Source organism: Argiope bruennichi, chromosome 8 (genome assembly GCF_947563725.1).
Source record: "Argiope bruennichi chromosome 8, qqArgBrue1.1, whole genome shotgun sequence".
Classification (NCBI taxonomy): Eukaryota; Metazoa; Arthropoda; class Arachnida; order Araneae; family Araneidae; genus Argiope; species Argiope bruennichi.
Genome location: NC_079158.1, coordinates 9,102,460 through 9,124,487, shown reverse-complemented (window position 1 = coordinate 9,124,487; position 22,028 = coordinate 9,102,460). Strand labels below are relative to the sequence as shown.

At 33.0% G+C, this 22,028-nt stretch overlaps 1 protein-coding gene across 1 annotated transcript in view; it reads right to left on the bottom strand.

Annotated features, from left to right (window-relative positions):
* Positions 1–22,028, bottom strand: part of LOC129980936 (uncharacterized) — a 153,333-nt gene that overhangs the window by 12,523 nt on the left and 118,782 nt on the right. Inside the window, exons 40-49 of the mRNA XM_056091443.1 lie at positions 21,206–21,326; positions 17,896–18,050; positions 17,475–17,588; positions 16,128–16,253; positions 12,714–12,776; positions 11,120–11,197; positions 5,053–5,216; positions 3,711–3,790; positions 2,703–2,833; positions 578–784 (exon numbers count right to left, since the gene is read on the bottom strand). Coding sequence (XP_055947418.1) covers positions 578–784; positions 2,703–2,833; positions 3,711–3,790; positions 5,053–5,216; positions 11,120–11,197; positions 12,714–12,776; positions 16,128–16,253; positions 17,475–17,588; positions 17,896–18,050; positions 21,206–21,326 — 1,239 coding nt within the window. The remainder of the gene's footprint in view (positions 1–577; positions 785–2,702; positions 2,834–3,710; positions 3,791–5,052; positions 5,217–11,119; positions 11,198–12,713; positions 12,777–16,127; positions 16,254–17,474; positions 17,589–17,895; positions 18,051–21,205; positions 21,327–22,028) is intronic.

Genomic DNA, 22,028 nt, shown 5'->3' with positions numbered 1-22,028 from the left:
GCGGACGCAGAGGCAGGCAATTTCGACGACCGCCAAGTCAGAAAGTCTATCTCGAATGGAATTCGTAAGAAACGGAGAAATAGGCTCATAGTTCAAAAATTATTTAAAATTCTAACCAACCAAAGGCATTATTAGCTTTCAAAATAAGTGTGTTTAAAATTGAATGTATATTTGAAAAAGATGCTCCTCCGTTCTTTCTGATATATTCAGAAAACTCGCGTTTTTAAGATTCATCAGAGCAATAAAGTGCTACCAATGGAGGTGGATTTGTTTTACTTATTTGTATCAACTTATGTATTATTTATTTAGTTGTATTTGTGTGGTCATATCATAAAGGTGGTACCGGACCGATAACACATTCATCAAAGCGTCTGAACTTATACGGCGAATCAAATACACGCCAAGCTCTCGTATACGGTGGATCATCGCTGGAATTAAATGTCCAATTTTTTGAACCCAAAACTGATTTCTCCCACAGAAAGTCAAGCGTTTTCCCTTGAAATTATTCAAAGACAGACATGTATAAAGGGTCGAAGGAAACACTACATTTCCAAATTCAAAAGTTTTTTTTTTTTACCTTGAGCATTGCCAGAGCCGGAGACTGTGCATCCAAGCTGTGCTGGAAGTACAACAATTGGTCGCGGAAAAGATTCCAGGGAAGGGCGTCCCTCTCCCTGCTCAAGTATCTTGTCAAAGACAGTGGGGTAGAATAAAGCAGACGATCCGTCTCAGCCAACACAAAAGCGTCGTGGAGCAGATTGTAGCGGTCAGTTACAGAAAATGCCTGGAAAAATATTTTTATTTAATCATTCGTCTGGTGTGAAAATAAGGAAAACAAATGTATTTTGTCAAAATCATTTTAAAAACAAAAAGTGGATTAAAAAAGAATTCCGAAGGGTAGAATTTTTCAATTGCTGATTCAGAACTCAGAAACGGCACTGAGTTCCCCCTTTATAAAGTGAAGGTGTTTGGTGTAGTGATAAAGTGCGATTCTTCAAAATACCTGAATGGATGACGGCTGACCATTTATACGGAAACGACTTAATATTCAACAAATATCTCACTTTATGGCTTCGAAAAATGGCGAAATTATAAACTGACAAACTTTAATTTCGTGACAGAAATAACCAGTGGGAGTAGCCTCGGATAAATTTTTTATTCCTCTCCCACCACATAAAAGGTTGCGTACCTTGCGTACCTCTGATTTCTTAATTATCGTTGGCATGAATCTGGCATTTTTATTGATCTAAATTGAGAAACTGGGCGCCTTTTTGCCGATCGAGTGACATCAAAATTTGACATGAAAGAAAGTCACAAAATAACATAACGAATTTCATTAATTTAAGTTTATGAATTATAGCCTTTATGTGTTTGCAAAAGTAAAGACTATCAACCGTTTAACAAATTTGTTTCGAAATCTGATACGAATCTATGTTTTGAATGCTAAAGCTGTGAATCAAATTTTATCTATTAACAAATAGAAACAAAATTTTTGATTCATTTAAACGCTATTCTTCAAAATTACTATTTAACTTAAAAAAATATTTCGAATTAAATATGTAACATATTCATCTGGATTTCTTATTCAGTTATGTTTCATCGCTCCTAACGGTCAACTTGAAAAGGAAACATTAATTTTTAATACAAATTGATCTTACTTTAAAGTTGTAAAATGACCGAAAGACTGAAAAAAATGAAAGCAGCTCCTTAATATTTTTTCGCGAATGTCTCGAGATTTGAATGTCTCGATTTTGAACCGACATGTTTAACATTTTATATTCGCATATTTCTCTTTAGTCAAAATCGATTAAAAAGCCTAAATCTTGATTGAAATTAGAAAATGTGGAGATAAAATTACAGAGAAGATCCTTTAAGTGAACCAGCTTGTATATTTTTAGAGAAAACATGTTTCCAAGTTGAATGACATATTTTCCTTGAACGGAGCTTATAGAGATTAAGCACAATAAGAGATGTCTGGATACTTTTTTGAGGGACTACATCTTTCTATCCAACGTTTCCTGTCAGTTGGAAGATTTCACCCCTTCTTCCTGTTTGATGACAGGTGCCGTATCCAGTAACAGCGGATGTCCAGAGTAGTGGCTGAAATGAATGCCTCGTAGAGACACTACCAACATTTAAAATATGAAAAAAAAAAAAAAGGATTTAAGATATATACTATAATCTTGAGGATAGATTGATAAAAATTTCTGGAGTTTAAACAACCATTGTGAACTATATGATTCGATAGGATATGATTTTAATCGTAGATAAATGTTGAAGTCTCCTTTTTGGCAACATAAGTTGATTACGACTCCTACATTCTAAGGCAAATCTTAACCGTTTTGATTTAAATTCCCCATACTTTTTAGTTCCGTTAAAATCACTAGTTACCATTTATGGCACAAGCATGACAGATACACAGAACGTGAAGATAGAAAATTATTGAACAAGTGATAGGTTTCTGATTTTCTTAGCGCCATAATAATGGAAAGAATTTAACTGTGAGGATCCAAAGCATGGGATTCTCCTGGAGAGGCTTATTTTTCAATGTCCCAAATACCCTTATTACTGTATGCAATGGTCCAGTTATTCAAATTCAATGAATATCAAAGATAAATTGTTTTTTAGTTTTATTGCAGATTATCTTTATCTTAATTATTGAAGATTATCTTAATAAGTATTAGCATACTGAATAAATATACCTCATGATTTTCGAGCAGTTTATTCTCCAGCCTTCGCCAGTCGTCGGAATCGTACTTAACAACATAAAATCCGATGAATCCTGGATTGAATTTCACCACATCCTCTTTCATGGCATTGATCTGAAAAGTCGCTAAAAAACAGAACAACTAGATCAGAAATACGTGACATGGCCATACATGCAAGACCATCAATCAAACACCGATTCAAAGTTATGGAAAAATAAAATTAAGGAAATGAAATCCTCAGCAATGTGTCCTAAAAAGTGGAAAAAGCGTTTATATCCTTAAATAATATACGTAGACATACTATTTTTAATCGAGTATAAGTAAAAGTTTTTGCAAACGGATAATTGATACCCTCAATAATAAGTCAGGTAATCTAAACAAAATTTTATAACAATCGATCAATATAAGGTGTACGATATATGGAACAATGGACTATGGAAATTTGGATTGGACAATGACATGCCAATGTCTTCTTTTTTCCCCCCATTTTTTTTCTTTTACATACGCATCAAGTACACGCGTAGTTTTAAAGATGCGCATGTACTAAAAATATACCTTTACCTGAATTTGCGCGCATGACTTGAAATTGAATTTAAAGGCTGGCAACAAGATTTTTGTTCAGATCACGTAGTCTCTCAACGGTTGCCAGCGTGTAAATAGTACTTCAAGCAGACAGGAAAAGCTGTCATCAATAATGAAAAGACAGCGTTTAATTCTTTCAACTAATGTATAATTATTTTTCAGGTCAAGACAAAATAAGCCGAACGAATAATATCCAAAAACATTTTACCTGAATTTTTAATAGGCATAATTTATCTTACATATTTGGAATTTGTTTCTACTTTCTCGATAAACCTAACTTAGGAAGTTAATTATATTCAAATGTATGTTAATCCAGATTCTGCTTTTGAACGAGCGTTTTTACCTTTTTCGAATTTATACAGTTAGTGGATAAAAAGTAATCAGCTGTAAACCCCTATACAGTAAAAGAAACTCATATACCTGTTTTCTCTTTCAACCAAAGTGTGTGCTCATTTCCTGTAGCTAAATTTTTAAAAATCAATGGAATTTGCCAAATGAATCTGCAAAATGAAAGTAACATAAAATAAATATAAAGCAAAAGGAATCGGCAGCACGTTCGTATTAGAAATATTTTCATTCTTCTTAAAATATTTATTAAAATAAATACAAAAAAAATATTTCAACTGGTGTTATGATGTTACTCTACCAAATTATAAAAGTCGAGATTACTATGTTGACAATTTTCAGACTGTTTTGCATCACACGTCTTGATGTTATCTTTAGGTTGTAAAATTGCAATACAATTTAATCGTTGCAACATATAATGTATGATCTTTAATTTTATCAACGATGGATCACTTCTGTTTGAGGATAAAAGACTCCGTTTAAGCAGGAAGTTCTCGATTTTCTTGGTGTTGCAGTAATACTGTTGTTATAGGGCTTACACCTTTTTACCGACGAAGGGGCAAAACTCCCTGTGATGCTTCTCTTGGGGTTCATTACGTATGTTCACAGTCATCTTATTGTTATTTGTTTCTTTCTTCCGAACGCACGAAGTATCAGGTTCATGGCATTGAAAATGAAACAACCCACCTGTGAGTGTGTTCCTCTCGATTCATATGACTGCCACTTTCCCACACTCACAAAAAGTCAGAAACTCTAGGTTCACGATGAAAATATTATATTTTAATATCCCCAGAATGTAATTGATCAATAGAATAATTTTATTTCAGGCGAATGCGGCCATCTAGTAATGAATGTGAGCAAGATTCTATGATTAAGGAGTCATAGAATTAATTCCTATAAAGCAGAAGGTATTATAAGAATTAAAATCATAAATATATGAGGCGCTGAAATGGATGAAATCAAATTTCATTGAATATCATAAGAATAAAATTTCTATATGTGCAATAAAAATTAAAAAGTATTAGACATGTCAAGATATTTGAGGACTACATTTTTCTCAGAGTCTGAACCTTTTATTATAGTGTCAGTAGTTTTGGTTTAAAAAAATTATTTCCTATACTCACGGACATCACCAAAAGTTTGTCATTTTGATATATTTTTTTATTTTCCTTATTTCATGGATTGGCTGGATGAAAAGTAATTTCCCCCTCACCATAGGTTAGCAAAATAAGAATGACTGAATGACGTAATAAAGTGCTTTCAGATTTCTATTAACATTTCCATTTTTATTGCTTCAACCTACGATAGAACTTCTTTTCTTTTAATCATCAACCCTCAGTGTGAATTAAAATCACATGACACCTTGACACGCCATGTCTGTATGCATTTTGCCTGAAAACGAATGAGTTGGCCTCACTTGTATTTCTGCGTGGTAGCGATTTCCGCGGCCCAGGACTCATTGATGTTTCTCGAGAACCAATGTTGAGTGGCAGTCAAATGGGACCCATCTCTGGTCAATTCCACGTATGGAAAGCCCATTTGGCGCGTCCACGTATCCATCAGGCCCGACACGTTAATGTTCTGAAAATGAGAAGGAATACACTTATTTTTTACAATAAAACATCCTTGTAAGTAAGCGATCACTCCCTGTTGAGAAGAGTTACATTCTTTCATTAATAAATTTTAGATGATTCGAATAGAATACACATGTCGCAACTTCCCACAAACCAGCGCCATGGGCAAAGGCATCAAAACACACTCGATGCTAAATTCCTGAAGGCTCCCCACAGTCTTTTTTTTTATCAAGTCAATTGTGAGCAAAACCTAAACGTAAATAACGGTGATCTAATCAACGAGCAGGAATAAAAAAAATAAATGTTTTGAAGAAAAGGAGAAAGTTTCTAAGAAACTACTAAAAATATACTAAAAAAATACCTAATAAATTATTACTAAAATATCGATCCAAGATGAAATTTTGTTTTATGGAATGTTACAGAACTTCTCATTGATAATTCACCTAAATTTTATTAGTAATTTTAATACATTACATAAATTACAGAACTGTAGAGCATTCAATATGAAATATCTAAGATTTCTCCAACCGTATTATAAGGAAACAAAGATACTATTTTTGAAAAGACACCATTCTAGTAGATCCTAAAATGTTTTTTCCCTGTAATGTCGTTTATAGTCAATTAAAATTGTAAACATTAAATGAAAATCTCTAAAGTAAGCACAATGATTTACATTTCATGCTTACGTTTGTTGGCAAATTTAAAATAAATTAGCAATAAAAAAAAGGCCAGTTTTTATTGGAAATATATAATTGGGACTACAAATTATATTGGATCTTTTTTTTTTAGGGTAAAAAATGCATTTACTTCTGAGCAAAATGAATGATCAGATTCAGCCAAAGTCCATCGCTGGTTATTAATTTTTCCCGCATCTCAGGCAATTTTCGAATTTCATCTCGAAAAAAATCTTTCTTTTAAGGCGATCCAAGTTAGGAGCTAATTTTCGATTTTTGTGAAAGAAGTGAACCGGCGACCTGCCAAATCCTGCTGCATCCATCGGAACAACCAATAATCAAAAGAAGCAGTCTCCGGAGAATACGACAGGAGAAGCAAAATATCCCACTCGAACGTTTCCAAATATGTTTTATGAGTTTAGCAACATGAGCCATGCAGAGGAATAACTTTGTGATGTCCTTGCTCGTATTCCGCCCGTTTTTCTCATAATGCATGTCTTGGACATACCAACTGTAGCCTAAACCGATCGCCACTAATAGAATCGCCAGGTTGTAGCTGCTCACAGCACACAACACAATTTTCAGTCTTACCAGATACACAGTACGATCGTCGATGATTCCGCTTTCATGTTGATGTTGAGATTCGTGGTAACGATTGACCGGCATAGAGTGATAGTTTTAGTTCTTAGGGTTGTTGTAGAATATCCATTTCTCATCTCTAGTCATGATCCGGAGTAAAAAGAAACTTATTTTTGGAACAGCCTTTGAATCAGCTGCTCACAAGTGAAGAATCACCTTTCAACGTCTCTCGGTTTCAGTTCATTTGACACCCAATTTCCTTGCTTTTGAATCATTTCCATGGATTTCAATCGTACGGAAACTGCTTGTTTCGGCCACTCTTGTTCATGATGCAAGCTCCTCTTTGATTCGGATCTTCATCGAGTAATGCCTCCGATTCTCTATCTTTGAATTTTTTTTTTGGATGTCTAGAGTGAAGCTTGTTTTTAACGCAGAAGTTATCTTTTTGAAACATAAAAACCATTTCCTACATGATTTATCGACTGAAGCATCGTTGCCATAAACTTCACTTGGCTCACTTCAGCTGCACTTTTCTTCCAATTCAAGTAGGAAATTAAAACCACTCGCAAATGTTGCTTAGTTAACAAAAAAATTTGGCATATCCAAACAGTAAAAAGCAATGATTTTTATGAAACTCAAGGCGATATAAATTGAATATTATCGACGGATGTTTAATATCTCTGAAATCATCGGAATCGGCTGCCATTCTGAAACATTCATAACCACCAGGGCCATCTTTTTAAAACAGATTGAATTAATTTTTACTTCCAATACATACAGGAATATCCTAAAATTGTACGACAAGTAGGACAGACAAAAAGTGAGTAACTTTGAATATCGATGCCTGAAATTTTATTTAGAGGCTTGGATTAGAAAAACAGCTGTTTGGAAGGTATTTATGCAATAAAGTACACAAATTTCTAAATGATACAAAATATCAATTAGTACAATTGTATGACCCATAATATATATATATATATATATTTATTAAAATAAGATGTCTACATCAAACTGCATTAGCTCGATGACTATTTAAAATGCAACACAATCCTTTGATTGTTAAAATATCTTTTTTATTCCATGAAAAATCTCTTCAAAGCAATCTAATATAATTTTTATGTCTTAGCTAAAATGTATTCCTCCAAAATCTCCAGAATTTGTAATCCTTTTTCAATTTAGTCAAGATATTTTTCTCATCTGTTTTCTCACAATTTTAAATGTTGCCTTCTAAAGCAGCCATTTGCTTTAGAAGTTCATCCTCACGCTAGTCCAATAGGTCTTGGGCAAAGAGAATTGCGATTTTCTCTATCACGTGGTTGGCTTCACCGGTTTCGGACATTCGAAAATGCTGCATTTATTTCATATCCCATAATCGGAAAAATTCGAAGCATATCGGAACCGCTTAGATTTGAGTGCGCGTTTAATTAAGGCTTTTAAAATTAGGCTGTAAAAATAATCGCATTTTTTCATTATGAATATAGCCCTAAATATAACGCAGTGAAAGAATTTGTATAAATGATGCATTATGTCCAATTAAATTTTGCCATCTTCTTTTGCAACTTCATTGTCCTTCATTCATAGGACTTCTGGTTCTCATCAAGAAAAAGCTGAACCAATTGCAGTCTCACTACATTATTATAGAAGCGACTTTTACCATGCAGGAAATTTTACGAAAAGATAAATAAATGATAATTTGACGGTGCAAACGTCAGATTTCAACGACATTTCCACCATATTTTGCGAGAGTCATAAACGATGTGCATCATTTTTTGTTGTCATGAAGAAACATAATTTCTGGGTCTTTAATGAATTAGTCTTATTGCTCTCCGATTTTTGAACCAAGCGAATAATAACTCAGTTATGATTTATGATTCTGACCCATGCAAAAGTCAGGATTTTATTTCTGAATTTTACCATTTGCCCAGTACAAGGTTCTTAATTTTGTTTGATTTGAAAATGTAGCTACTTAACAACGCTAGTTCATTACTTCGAACGAGCAATTGTACTACTATAAACAGATTCACTTACTCGCGTAATTAAAGGTCATTTTCAAAATTTCGTAAGAAATCTGTTTCGACCTTTTAACTTTTCCCTTATTCGATTGACTGTCAGTAATGACAGTTCTCATTCAATTGGAGCATAAGGGTTGCCGTTCAGAATACTTTCTATACCGATTCTGTTGTGCCTTGTGAGCATTAAATCTGTCATCTTAAGTCAAACGAGCGACAATCTATGGAATCAAGAAAGCATGTTGATTAAAGTATCATCCTCGTCGTTTGATCATTGTTCAAAATGAAGACGTCAAATAACGCCCTTTTGGCTTAATGTACCTAGGCACATTTTGGGAAAATCTGTTTTCCATTAGCTTAGCTCCAGTTTTATGAATAAAATTTTCATAGAAATCTATTCTGTTTTATTACTAAAGATACTCTGAATTGAAGTACAAGACAGTCTTTGAAACATACTCACACAATCGTGACTTTCATGCTTTTTTTCCCTTTTGCTGGTACATTCTCAACAACTCCTTCCGTCTTTGTCCTATTTCTGAAGGCTGGACACGAAATTTTTTTGAGTAAAATATTAACCAAAAAGAAGATAGCCAGGTAATAATTCAAAGCGTTTGTGGATTCAATGCGATAAAATTATGTGATTTTAATTAAAAATATTCCTTAAAGACTCTTTAATTGGTTTGACAGAGTCTGCTAGTGTGATACAGCAGGGAATTTTCGAACATCTTCGAATGTGTATTAAACGTTGACTAAGACAGTAATATTTTTATTAATAGACTATTATATCTGAAGGAAAAATTACAAACTATTTTATAAACAGTTAAGAGTTCAAATGAATTTAATATTAATTTAAATATCCAAATGTATTGTGGTGTTTTACATTTATACTTGCATTACTAATTTGAAAAATACTATTTGTCCCTTTTTTTAAAAAAAAATTTCTGCGAAAACGATGATTTTGTTTGAAGTCAACTGAAACATCCGATTTTGAGTGTTTTGTATTATTGTGTATTTTGTCTCTGTAATTTTAGTAAGTTTTGCCACATCTGGAAAATTTTAGTGAAATTATTCAAAGGTAATGCTCATACAAGTAATCTGCTATAGCGGACCTGGTAAATCTAAGCCTCCACACACTTGAATAACTTTGTGTCTCATTAAAACGAGGAAATAGGCATATGAGAATCTATATCTCAACGAATATATTTACCAATTTAGATAATATTAATAGCAAAAAAAGAAAAAAAAAAAAATCAACAGTCCTCTCATTAATTTTGCAAATTGAAAAAAAGCCTTTCAAAATTCGAATTGAAAAAGATTCCGAATTTGCAAGATACACCACTCTTGTGTGAATGCACGATGAATTTTATTGATTTCATTAAGTAATGTATTTTCCCGTTCTATTTTATTCTATTAACTTATTTACTACAAAAATACGATAGCATACTTAATATTTAAATTAGCACAATAGAAAATTGTATAAACGCTTTTATTTAATATTATTAAAATTATTTACTTAAATGTTACAAAAATAAAAAAGTAAACTGATTTCATACCTAGAAGACAGGAAACGGTTAAAATCCAGTTGCCTGCTTCTACTAGTAGTTATGTCTCCAAGAGAACACATATATACAAAAAAAGATTGTAATAGCTTCAAACCAATGAAACTTTACAAATATTTCTCTCAATCCTGATACCATCGGTTGGATCATCACCGCAATTCAAATATTTTTCTTGTGTGGCTCATTGCTAGTTATCCTATCCCGTTTCAATGCAGCGTACACAAATTAGAGCACAAGGCAATTTGCTTCCGAATGGTCCGAGAGACATCCAAGTGGATTAGAGATAATTAGGTTATTAATCTTACGAAGCCTGCATAAATGTATTCGGGTAATTTTGTGGGCTGAAATGTGAGAATGTGATGATTCGTTTCAAGGAATTATTAATTGAGCCGTATACTGAAGGGGCGTAAGAGTCCTTTCGGTTTCATTTCTTCAATAATTACCTCAGTAGGAAAATTTAACAATTTGACGCAGGTAATTCCAGAAATCTGATTGTATTCGATAATTGATGAAGGTTTACACTAATTATTACTGTAGATAATACATTTTGAAACTGTTGAGCTTGCATCCCAGAATACATCTCTATCTCAAATTTGAAACAACCATACCCATCTCAAGAAGGTGAATCCCTGACAGGAGGTCAGCGCTTAATGGTATTTCTTCAAGCAGAATGTTTAAAAGTTTTGAAGACAGATGAAACATTAGAAAAAAAAAAAAAAAAGGCAGTTCATTCCATTATGATGGCAATTGAAATGAAAGAAACATGATGAATCCACTGTATTTGAAATATTTCAGAAAGCTATTTTAAAAGTGGTTTTTTAATAAATTAAAAACAAGTGATTGGGCAATAAAGATAGTTTTTCCCCTCATTTTTGTAAAGAACCACCTGTAATTTGAGTGTATATAACAGGTAGCTAATGTAAAAATTTATTTCTTAAATCATTCCCCGCATCTCTCTTCTTCCTACAAGAATGCGACAATCTTTTTTAGATCATTATATAGATCACTTCAAGAAGCAATCAATAATTTCCGAAAAAAAAATCAACCTTTTAAACAGAGAGCCATGAAATGCATGTTGTTCCTACTTACCATGCTAGTAGCCTTATTCAGTTCGTCCCACAAGTCTTTGGTTTTCGCATTCTTGTAAGCGTATTTCTTCAAATAATTCTGTTGATGAGAAAAAAAAAGGAATAAAAGACAAAGCACGAAGCAAAGGCAACTTTGTAAGCGTTCTGCACTGGATAAGGCATATTTCTGTTAAGCAATAAAAAGAATTGAGTATGCATTTGCTTTTCTTCCTTTCAACCAGCTGCATTCGGGATCTGATGGATATTAAAAATTTTTGGACAAACTTTTTTTAATTAAAGTTTTTGAAAGTTTAACAAAATTTGCATCAAATTTCCTTCACCAAGATTTTGCTATTTTGAATTACTGCATTCATATGACCAAGAAAGGATTGACTAACCGATAATTAACCTTTAATCGATTTTGTTTTCAAATTTGCAACATATTTTTAATTGCGGTGATTAAACAATACTTGACATCCATCCGTCTAGCTCGTTGAGTTTTTGAGTTATGGTGATAATGCACACGCGGTTCGATGAACTGATAAATTGATGATTGTTGGCAGATATGATCAAATCTACAGTTTTGATGCTCAAATATCGCGTTCCAAACTCCCATTCACAGATATGGTTGATCTAAATGGTGGTCAAACTCTCGAGACAGAAGATTACATTCCTTTCCTTTCATCAACATCTTAGCTCATCTTTTGATTTATCCTATATTAATATCTACAAACAGAAAGACTTAATCTCAGGAATAGTTTATCCGAAATATTCAGAACCTGCAAAATTACGTGTCCGAATTTTTCGTCAACTATAGTATTAAAGTTAACAGGAGAGTGCTTTAAAATATTAAATTAAAAGGCATAATGAAACGAATAATGGTCCAGATGCAAATGCGTGAACAAAAATTGAAAACCTTTTTTTTTTTTTTTTTTTTTTTTCCCACATTAACAGAAAACATTTAAACCGTCGATGAGTTTCCAGTTGTTAAGAAAATAAGTTCTTAGAATCATGTATCATCAGACCCTAGCTGCAGAGCTTTTTGCATCATTTGACAATCATTTTATAAATTTATTTCATTTATATTTTTTAATAATTCACGACCGTGAAGGAATACTAATTAATCTGCTTGTTAATTGCGTTTCCAGAGAAATTTTGCGGCGCGACAAAATTAAAAGCATAGTCTATCACAATAGACTCCTATCTGTATTCAGTGCGCACCTCGATTTTGAGGAAAATGGTGCTCTCTGAACTGCTTTGAACCGAGTCTTACTCGAATCCCAGAAGAAATCTTATGTTTGTCTTCATCTTATTTATTTCATTTGAATATTCGGTTTTGAGAAACGGTTATCGATTCAGCACAAATTGCACTAAAATTTTTTTCATTTTTTCTTTAATCCGTCAAATGAAAATAAACCTATTTCGGTGTTCTTTGTTTTATTTAACAATCATTTACATCAGCTCGTGAGATTGTGAACTGAAGCGCCATTAAATCTCTGCAAACAGCATGTTTAAATAAACAATGTATGGTCCTTCTAGAAACTTGGATTACATATTTATTCTACATGTAACAACATAAAAAACACAGCAGTTACAAGATAAAGAAAAGAACTGACCGAGAGGCCTTTTCTGAAATCATCCTTCATGATATGCTGGAGCATCTTCATGACGGCGGCACCCTGGAACACAAGAAAACTATTCATTCCTCAATCGCTTTTTTCAACAGACAATTTTATTCAACGATTTATTTCGTGTTTATAAAAATGGATTTTTGTGACACGGCTCGCTATTATGCAAATAATAATCGCACGATAAAACTGCTATTGTGTAAATACGTTCTCTGTTAATGTGTAAAATATTTTTGGATGCGATGGATCGTATTTAGATATACAAACACTCAGTTTTATCATATGGCAACACCTGATTTCGACTACATAGCTAAATTCTTCAAATTAAAATAGCTCGAATACATATAACATTTTTGAATAAATGGTCAATGGGTTTTAAATAATAAAAATTTTCAGTTCCTATCAATCAAAACTTTTGTATTTTTCCTTCAATATATTTCAAGATGTAATAAATTTTAGATAATAATTCTCATTTGACATTCAAATGCTTGTTAATAAAAATTATACATATTTAAAAATATAAAATTACATTTTATATATTATTTTTTAAATTCTTAAGTTAAAAATCTTTGAATAGAAACTTGAAATAAATGTGATGCCGAGGAAATCTTTTTGGATGCAGGAAATCTTTTTGAAATAAATGTGATGCTGAGGAAGGAAATATCGATATATCTACATTCTAGCTCTCTTACATTTCCAGTGTTGTACTTGGAACAAATGGAAGTCAATTACAGCTCTGGAAATGGTTTGTGATGTTTTAATGATAAAAAGTTAGAAGCAGAATTCTGTACTAAGCATGAATTTATATAGTAATAAATATACGACTAATTAAAATATTATTGAAACATTATGAAAGCAACTCCTGATGGGTAAATAATGCAGTGTTAGCTGACTTTGAAAAAAATATTTTTATAAAAAAGTTTTACAATATTTCGATAAATTGATATCCTTAAATACTATTCTTATAAAATGAGATTAATTATAAAAAATTCATAAAATAGTTTAAAGTGTCATTTGGTTGAAATTTGAACATACAAATCAAAAGCATTATATTTATATTTTGATTATAAAGGAGTGTTTCAGGAAATAAAATTCGCCCATTTATTTTTTAGCTGTTCCAACAACTTCTTTGAATTTAGGCCCGTTTTTTTATCATTAATTTCTAAACTTACCCAGAAATGATATGCTTCGAGAATGCAATAAATTGTTATTTATTTATTTGTAATTACGCAAGGAAATAAATTAAGCATTTCAATAGTCATGCTTTGTCGATCCTAATGCAGGTGAACTTTTAAAAAAAATTAATATTTCTTAGATCAAATTTATCGTATTAATAACCGAATGAAGAAAAGCATTAACAGAAAAAAATGACATATTTGCTATATTTGCAGATTGTTACGAAATTGTAATGCTGCTACTCAGCACAATAAGTATTCTAATCAGGAAGAGTTTAACAGAAATATTAATATCCTACATTGACGACGACTACCATTTGGCGACAAATTGGAAGATTCCAGAATCAATAGGAATTTTGGCGATAGGCTATAGAACATGTATAACGACGGCCTTTCTAAAGTGTCCTGTCATAAAAATAATAAAAATGCAGAGCCGAAATCAGATGAGTTGAGCTCAGTCGTATAGTTAAGTCGAGTACTGAGTTGTGTGTCGAGTATTAAATCAGCATTGAATCGTGTGCCGAGCATCCAGTCAATGTTGAGGCGAGCATTCCGTTAGTTATGTGTCGATTACTAGGAGCACAGCTACAGCGAGTGGGAAAAAACCCGCAGACATTTGAGGGGCATGAGTAATCGAGCGAAGTCCCTATTCCTGAGGATTTATCTCTACGAGCTTTGGGCTGTTGCGGTTGGTACTATCGATTTGCTGCTCATGTGCTGTTGTTTCTTTAAATAAATGCTTTCATTGTGTACGCTTCTGCCGTGTGTTGTTGCTTGCGTTCGTATCTTTGCAAAATAAAACCTTATTCTTTGTTATTGAGCTTGTTGGATTGTTTCACCATACGCCCACTACAACGGACTCATTGATTTTGCAGACATCGGATTCTTGAACAAAATTTTCCATCCCTTAAATTTTTTCTTGCAAATTTCGGGCTTTTTTCAACCTATCTGTCTGAAAGTTAATATCTAGGGATTTATTCATATATTATAAGAATAATTTAATATCTGAATCATTGATCCAGATTTCAGAATCATTTAAAAGACGAAAAACTGGGAAGTTGTAACACGAAAATTTGTAGATAATATAAATATACATATATAGATGGTCCCTTATCTGAATGCAGCTTTCATACTTTTAAAGAGGGCATATTTCAAAGTTGAATGACTATTTTCCTTGCATTTCGCATTTATAAATGACAAAAAATAAGAAATGTTTCGGCTATTTTTTTTTTTTTTTTTTTGATGGGCTGTTCATCAACCATCACTTAAAACATACATCGTATCGAAGCAATCATATGTAGCTGGTAGGAAATACGTTCTTCCACTAACTCAGATTTCCCATCGAGTTGTTTTTAGCTTTCAAATGGGGAATCTGACCTCATGGGCAAAGCTTTAAAAGATGGCAGAATGTACAATATCTTTTGTATAGGAAAGCATGGGTGCAATTGTCCGTTGAAATAAGCACAATCGTTTACCCACAGCTTCTATTTTTGATCAATAATGCTTACAATGACAACACGCCTATTACATTGTTATTGCAGAAAAAGCGTGCCACTGACAACTATTTCGAGATAGGATGAGGCTGAATTCATGGGCAAAACTTTATGGAATGGTAAAGAAAATGAACAGGATTGCTTGAATCGAAGTAATCCATTGAAGTGAAAATATAAGAATCTGAACATAAATTGTTTGTCATTACCAACAGCATCATTGACTGAAGTATCTTCTTAAGGATTTTTAAACAGCTCGAAACCGTTTATACTTATAGCGTGGCAGCGTAACATTTCAATGGTGTCAAACTTTCAGATGAACCTGCATTTCTTTGATGGATGTAATTTTGAATCATAATTTTAAGCCTTCTAAGAAGAAGCAGATGTCAATGATGGGGAAAAAATTCGGTCTCCTTTTAACTTTTTTTTAATGCTTTTGGGTTAATGGTTTACTTGCGCCCGAATTTTCTTGTACATAAAAATTTGTTGTAGCATATTTTAGCATCGTTTAAGATTTTTCTATGTGTTTTTATTCATTCTGTATTTATAAAGCTGCAGAATCCAGATTTTGGACCGTCGGGAGCTGATCCAAGATAAAATAGTTAACGGGCTGACAGTATTCTTGAAACACTGTCTGGAGTTGAAGATCCTGAACCTGCTTTTTTAAACAAATTGGCATGTAAGGCAGTTCTACAGACCAGTTCAAGTAGAGTTATGATATGTATATATTAACTCACCTTCTTGTAAGAAATGACATTGAAGGCCGAATCGATCTCATCCGGAGTACTGACATTCCTTACGATTGGGTGAGACTCCAAGCTAGAGTCATGGCACATCATTCTAGACATCTTCCGTACATCCACCTGTTGAGACACACCAGTTTATCTGTAACCTTTTTTGCAACAATCAATGAATTTCAAATGTTCTAATCGTTTAGTGGACATTGTAGTAAAAGTAAGGAACGTAATATTTAGAGAAAGGTTTTTAAGCTTAGTGATTACACAGATTTAATTTTAAAAACGAATGCACAGATATAATTTTTAATTGTGCCTTTTTCAGACTCTCACTTCTGGAGATCTACACATCTTCTATAAAGACTGCAGAGATAAAATAACCATTTGATGACTGAATCAGCTTTTTGGCGAAAAATCGAAACGCACACTGAATGCAGAAAATAAATTTTATCATTATAAAGTGTAAAAAAGGAGCGAAAACTATTAAGGGAGCCTATGCTGTTAAGAATCCTTATAAATGTTTTAATTCAAAAATAATACAGAAAAATACACAGACAAAAATGCAACACAGAAAAATGAGTTTTTACATCTCATGGGGGGCAGTTTTTAGATTGACCTCTTCTACAAATTGTTGATTCAGTGCGACTCCAAATTCTCCCCAGCTGAGGTGTTCATTCACGAACAGTATTTTATATATGGAAAAATTTTAAGTCTCTACGCAGTCGCTTACTTAAAATCGGACTACTTTCATTTGTTCCTTCGTTCCTTAATTAGAATACTAATAAGCGATAAAAGATGTTTTAAAATTCAGATTATAAATTGGTAGGCAATAAAAAAACATAAAAGCAGAGAATATATGAAGATTCAGCAGTGCGGTTAAAAAAAGTTTCAGAGCAAATATTCAAAGACATGTTTATATATTGCTCAAGTATTTAGGCACAGTTACACATATAAACTTTCCTGGCCGTCTTGTGCTCCATACATTAGAAGCACGCACTCCTCCTCAGCATTCCTAAACCGATCGTTATTGAGTCTACGAACGCAATCCGGCAGTTGACAACAATCTGAGTGCTTGCAATCACATATAGCGTTTCCTGCATTATTTTAGTATACTGTTCGAGTATTTCCTGCCTTCCTGAATTGAAATTCATCCTGCATGACTCAAAATCTCAAATTTGAATGATACACAGAAATTCTAAATCATGAAAATTTCCCCTTCGTTTTTCTCTCCATGCGAGATTAAATTATGAAAGCTTGGAAAAACCAAAGTGAGAAAAACCTCGAGTTGAAAGTAAATGAGAAGATAAGAAATGAGAAGCATGAAGGTCTAGAGAATGAAAAATCACTTACTTCGCTGATGGACGGATAATACTGCTTGAGGGGGATGTACATGATCAGCGTGGACATGCCCTCGTTCAACCACAGATCGTCCCACCACTCCATTGTCACGAGATTTCCGAACCACTGAAACGAAGGCCAGATATCTTTGAGTTCGAATTAAATTGAGTTTAAATTTTTGCATATGAGAATCATGTTTCCGAAAATCAGCAGATGTTGACTTTTGAAATGTTCGGAATGGTAACTATGAGAGTTGGTATATTAGTTTTCGCATCCATTTTGAGTGTATATCGCATAAAATTTTAATTCGGAGGGGTTTGATATATCAGCAAATTTTGCTTTATAATCATTCTGCAAAATATATGATGATCGTAATTAATTATCTAGAAGGGACTTCATTCTATGGGAAATATTTATTGGAAAAAGGGATTACCTGATGGACGACTTCGTGCGCGATGACCCTGTCAGAATAGAGAATCCTGCGGCGTTCAGAGAAACTGCCGTTGATTAGGAAGCGGTCAGCGTTATATGAGATGACGCCCCAGTGTTCCATGCCGGGCACCGAATACCCGGGAATGCACACGGAATCTGCAAGAGACAAACCAAATGACATCTCCTGCTATTATCCTTACCTCTCTGCTTACAGATTCAACCCTTCTCTGTGGAAGTCATATTACTGACTCTCCGACACGCCCGAAGGCACACGGAAAAATAATACTGAATGACCAGATCGCCGTAACAGCAACACTAGCGGGGACTTCGTTAAAGTCCTAACAGCCATTACCGGCCACTGTGCAATCCTTCTTAAAGGAATTACGTCCCGTCATCGATGGGAGGAGCCAGACCCCCATCTTTTCGTGTACCCTCCAGGTGGCGAGAACCAACCACAATGCCGGAAGCTTCTCATCCACATTTCGAGGTGAACCCTCCGGGGGAACAACTCAGTGATTCATACGAAGACCAAACGCAATGCAAATTTCCTTCGAGTTTAGAGTTATCAGAGCTGCAGTTTCATCAGACCTGGCTGGGATTGTAGTCAAATGGCACTTCATTTCAGTTTCATCCGAAAATTCGCTTTATTTTTTTCTTTGCTTTCTCTCATAGGCTATTTATGATTTTCAATTTTGTTTGAATATTTGTCTAGACAAATATTCATTAGAATATTGAATATTCAATTTCATTTCTTAGAGGTCATTCTTGAAAAATTAAGAATCTGATTGTCATTTCAGAAAATTATTTATGTAATTTTCTAAAATGTCAATCAGATGGAAAATTTTATAACGAGGAATCAATTTTTATTAACTACTAACAGCTTTTGCCTACCGGCTAGTTCATCTGGAGTATTAGATATATTCCATTTCAATTAAATCGTTTAGATATAACTTCTCCTCCATGATTTCCCCAAATTGTCAGAATATTAATGCTGCGTTATTTTAATTATCTTATACATATTCTATTCATTGTGTATATGAACTTTCTAAATGGTGACCTTTCCATGTCACTATAGCGCTATTAAAAATGTACATTACGTGTTACATCTTTCTTCTAAATTTTGCAGTATTGTAACTTAATTTTTTTAATACGTCTTGTAAACTATACACACACTAAAAAAAAAAAAAAAAATTTTTAACAGAATTCTTTTAATCACGCAATTAAATACTTGATGAAACAATAAAAAGGTTTCAGCTCCAGGGAAATAATGCAATCGATTGCTGAAAAATAGGCAAATTTTTTTTAGAAATCCCAAAATTCAGAAAAAAGTCTGCGCAACCATAAAAAATCATCTTTAAAAAAATTGATAAGATTTAAAATTCATATATGTGCAGTAATTTTTTGAGAAATTATCGCGGAAAAATGCCAAAATTCAGTTTAATTTGTAATTTATTAAAGTTTTAATTAAAATTTCACCTTCAAAAGATAAGCATTTACTACATTTCGTAACTATAGATCATTTGGTCTGGTTTATAGAGATCCTATACACACACATTTTTTATTAGCGCAGATTACATTCACAAAATTAAATGTTGCAAACCTTGAAAAAATTGTATTTTCGCAGTTTTTCACTGAGCAAAGAATTGCAAATTAAAATTATAAGTCCCTCTATGCTAGATTTGAACTAGATTCAAAGTCTACAAGTATAAAAACTCAAAAGCACTAAAAGTTTCACGGCTAAATTTATTTCAAGCATTGTTGGTTATATGGCTGTAATGCAAATAAAATGCAGTAGTTTTCCATGCTTATGATAGAGATAGCCCATGCACAATTGATTCGATAATGATTAATGTCCTCTTACAGAAAAAAAATTAAAAAGCACGGAAATTCTGAAAAGTCTTAAAAAAAGGATAGTTGATATGGAGATGCTTGGCAAGTGAAATACAATGCTATACAATTAAGTGGAGGATATCGGCTAGATATAATTAAACGCAATGAAGAAAAAAAAAAAACTGTTTAAATTTTGAGGTACATTTGAATTGCCTTTACGTGGGTGCGGTGAAAGTTAACTCTAAAGTAACCGAAGATCTGTTGGCAAACTCAATGAAAAGTGAGACAGTCATTTTGGAAAGGCTTCAGTTTTCAAGGAAGCTTTCAAAACGATTTAAAATGAATTACTGAATTATCCTTGATTGTATGTAGAATTAAAATAGTTCAAGATTGAAATTTTTGTCAATAATGACAAACATTTCAAAAAAAAAAAAAAAAAACTCAACGAATGTTTCGTTCTACCCACAATGGAAAGGCGTCAATAGAAACCCCAGGAATTAGTGGACGAAGGTACAACAGAAAAATTACTACGGCGAAACGAATTTGGGATACTATTTGTTTTTAGTTAGAGAAAGATTTAATTGAAGGTCATTTTTCAAAGGTCAGTTAGCTTCAGATCAGTTTGAATATGTTTCAAGAAATTTTCTTTAAAACAATTAGAGAACAGCCTAATTCTGTGCTAAATAAAGCAAAACTAAAAACTGAATTTTCCATTTTATATAGATGAAAAAATTTGCAAAGATTTCTAATGATACTAGGGATGCGTCTTTCCAAAACACGGTGCATTTCAATTTCAGATATGCCTGGTGTCTCATTGACAATGTGGAAAATATTACTTTTTCCGAAAAAAGCAAAGATGCATGTCTTTTGTATACGAGTAAAAATTGCGGAGGTTTTAATAAAAATTGTGTGTAACAGAAACAATGATCTATAAAGATTTTGGTTTTAAAACTGCAAGTTTATCCTGTCTATAATTTCAAATTATCTTATGCATATACCTTTGAAATATATATATACATACTGCGTAGTAATTGTTAAAGTCCTTTTAAGCCCTTTAGATTCAAAATGATATCCCATTTAGCCAAGAAATAACGTGTACTTACAGTAAAACGACATTACTTAATTTATTGGGACAGTTGCAATGTTCATAAGCGCGAATAAAGTGAAATAAGGTAGTTACAAAAAGTAATTGAGATCGGCCCAAAAGTCCAGTTATAACAATGTGCGCTGTACCATAATAAATTCACTAAAAAATTCGCGGAGCTATCTGCAAAATTGGCTTTAAAATTTACGGCGATAAAATTAAAAAAAAATTATTAGATATTGGCGATAAAATTTGTCAGAATTAAAAAATTGTTTGTCCTAAAATTGAAAAAAAGTATTTTCCGATATTATCATAGTTTTACAGAGTTAAACAACGTCGAAATGAAATTTAAGAAACGAAGAACGTAAACAAAAATGATAATAAAATAATAATTTACCCAGTTTGGGCAGGACGTAAGGGACATCGAAGAACTCTTCCAGCGTCCCCAGAAGGCGAAGTGTCATGTTGAGACCGTGTGCAGCTTCGTTCAGTCGATCGGGCGGTGCGTACACTCTCACCTGAAAGAGACAGAACGGTAATAACTTAAATGAAAATTTTCGATTCTACTCTCAGGTTACTTTTTTACTTTGAATTATCACATGGGATACTGAGTTGCAATGGTAATAATCAGTGCAAAATGAGAGTGGCCGTTCTCTCCTCCACCTACACATTTCGTCCAGTGCGTATTTCGGAGCAGCACTGTTTCCCTTTGACGTGTTGGCAGTTGAAGTTTCTAAATGACTTACTCAGGTGCGCATTAAACATGAAATATACGCGTTTACTTACAAACGGTATTCAGCCTGACAGCTCCAAAATTTACTGCACACCTAAAATTTCATTTGCCAAATTTTACTCATTGAGTTTCTGAATTCACATACAAACTAATAGAGTGGAACATAGAAATCTCGTCAATAATTTGATAAGCTGTAATTTTAGTGTAAAGACAGTATACTACAGTTCACTCTTTTAGATTGTTGCGCTTTTGAGTTTCCACACTCAAATAAACAAAGCTACAGTTGTTTTTTTTTTTCTTATAGAGGATTAAAAGTTAGAGATTAAATGAAATTATGAGGCCTCAATCTTTGAGGATTAAAATACATTCTGTACTTTGCATATGAGAAAGATTTAAGAAGGGGAAAACAATGCTCGAAGTGATTGCACCTTTTCTAACTTTAACGTGATGATTTTTTTAACATTAGTTTCTTAAGAAACTAGCCGCC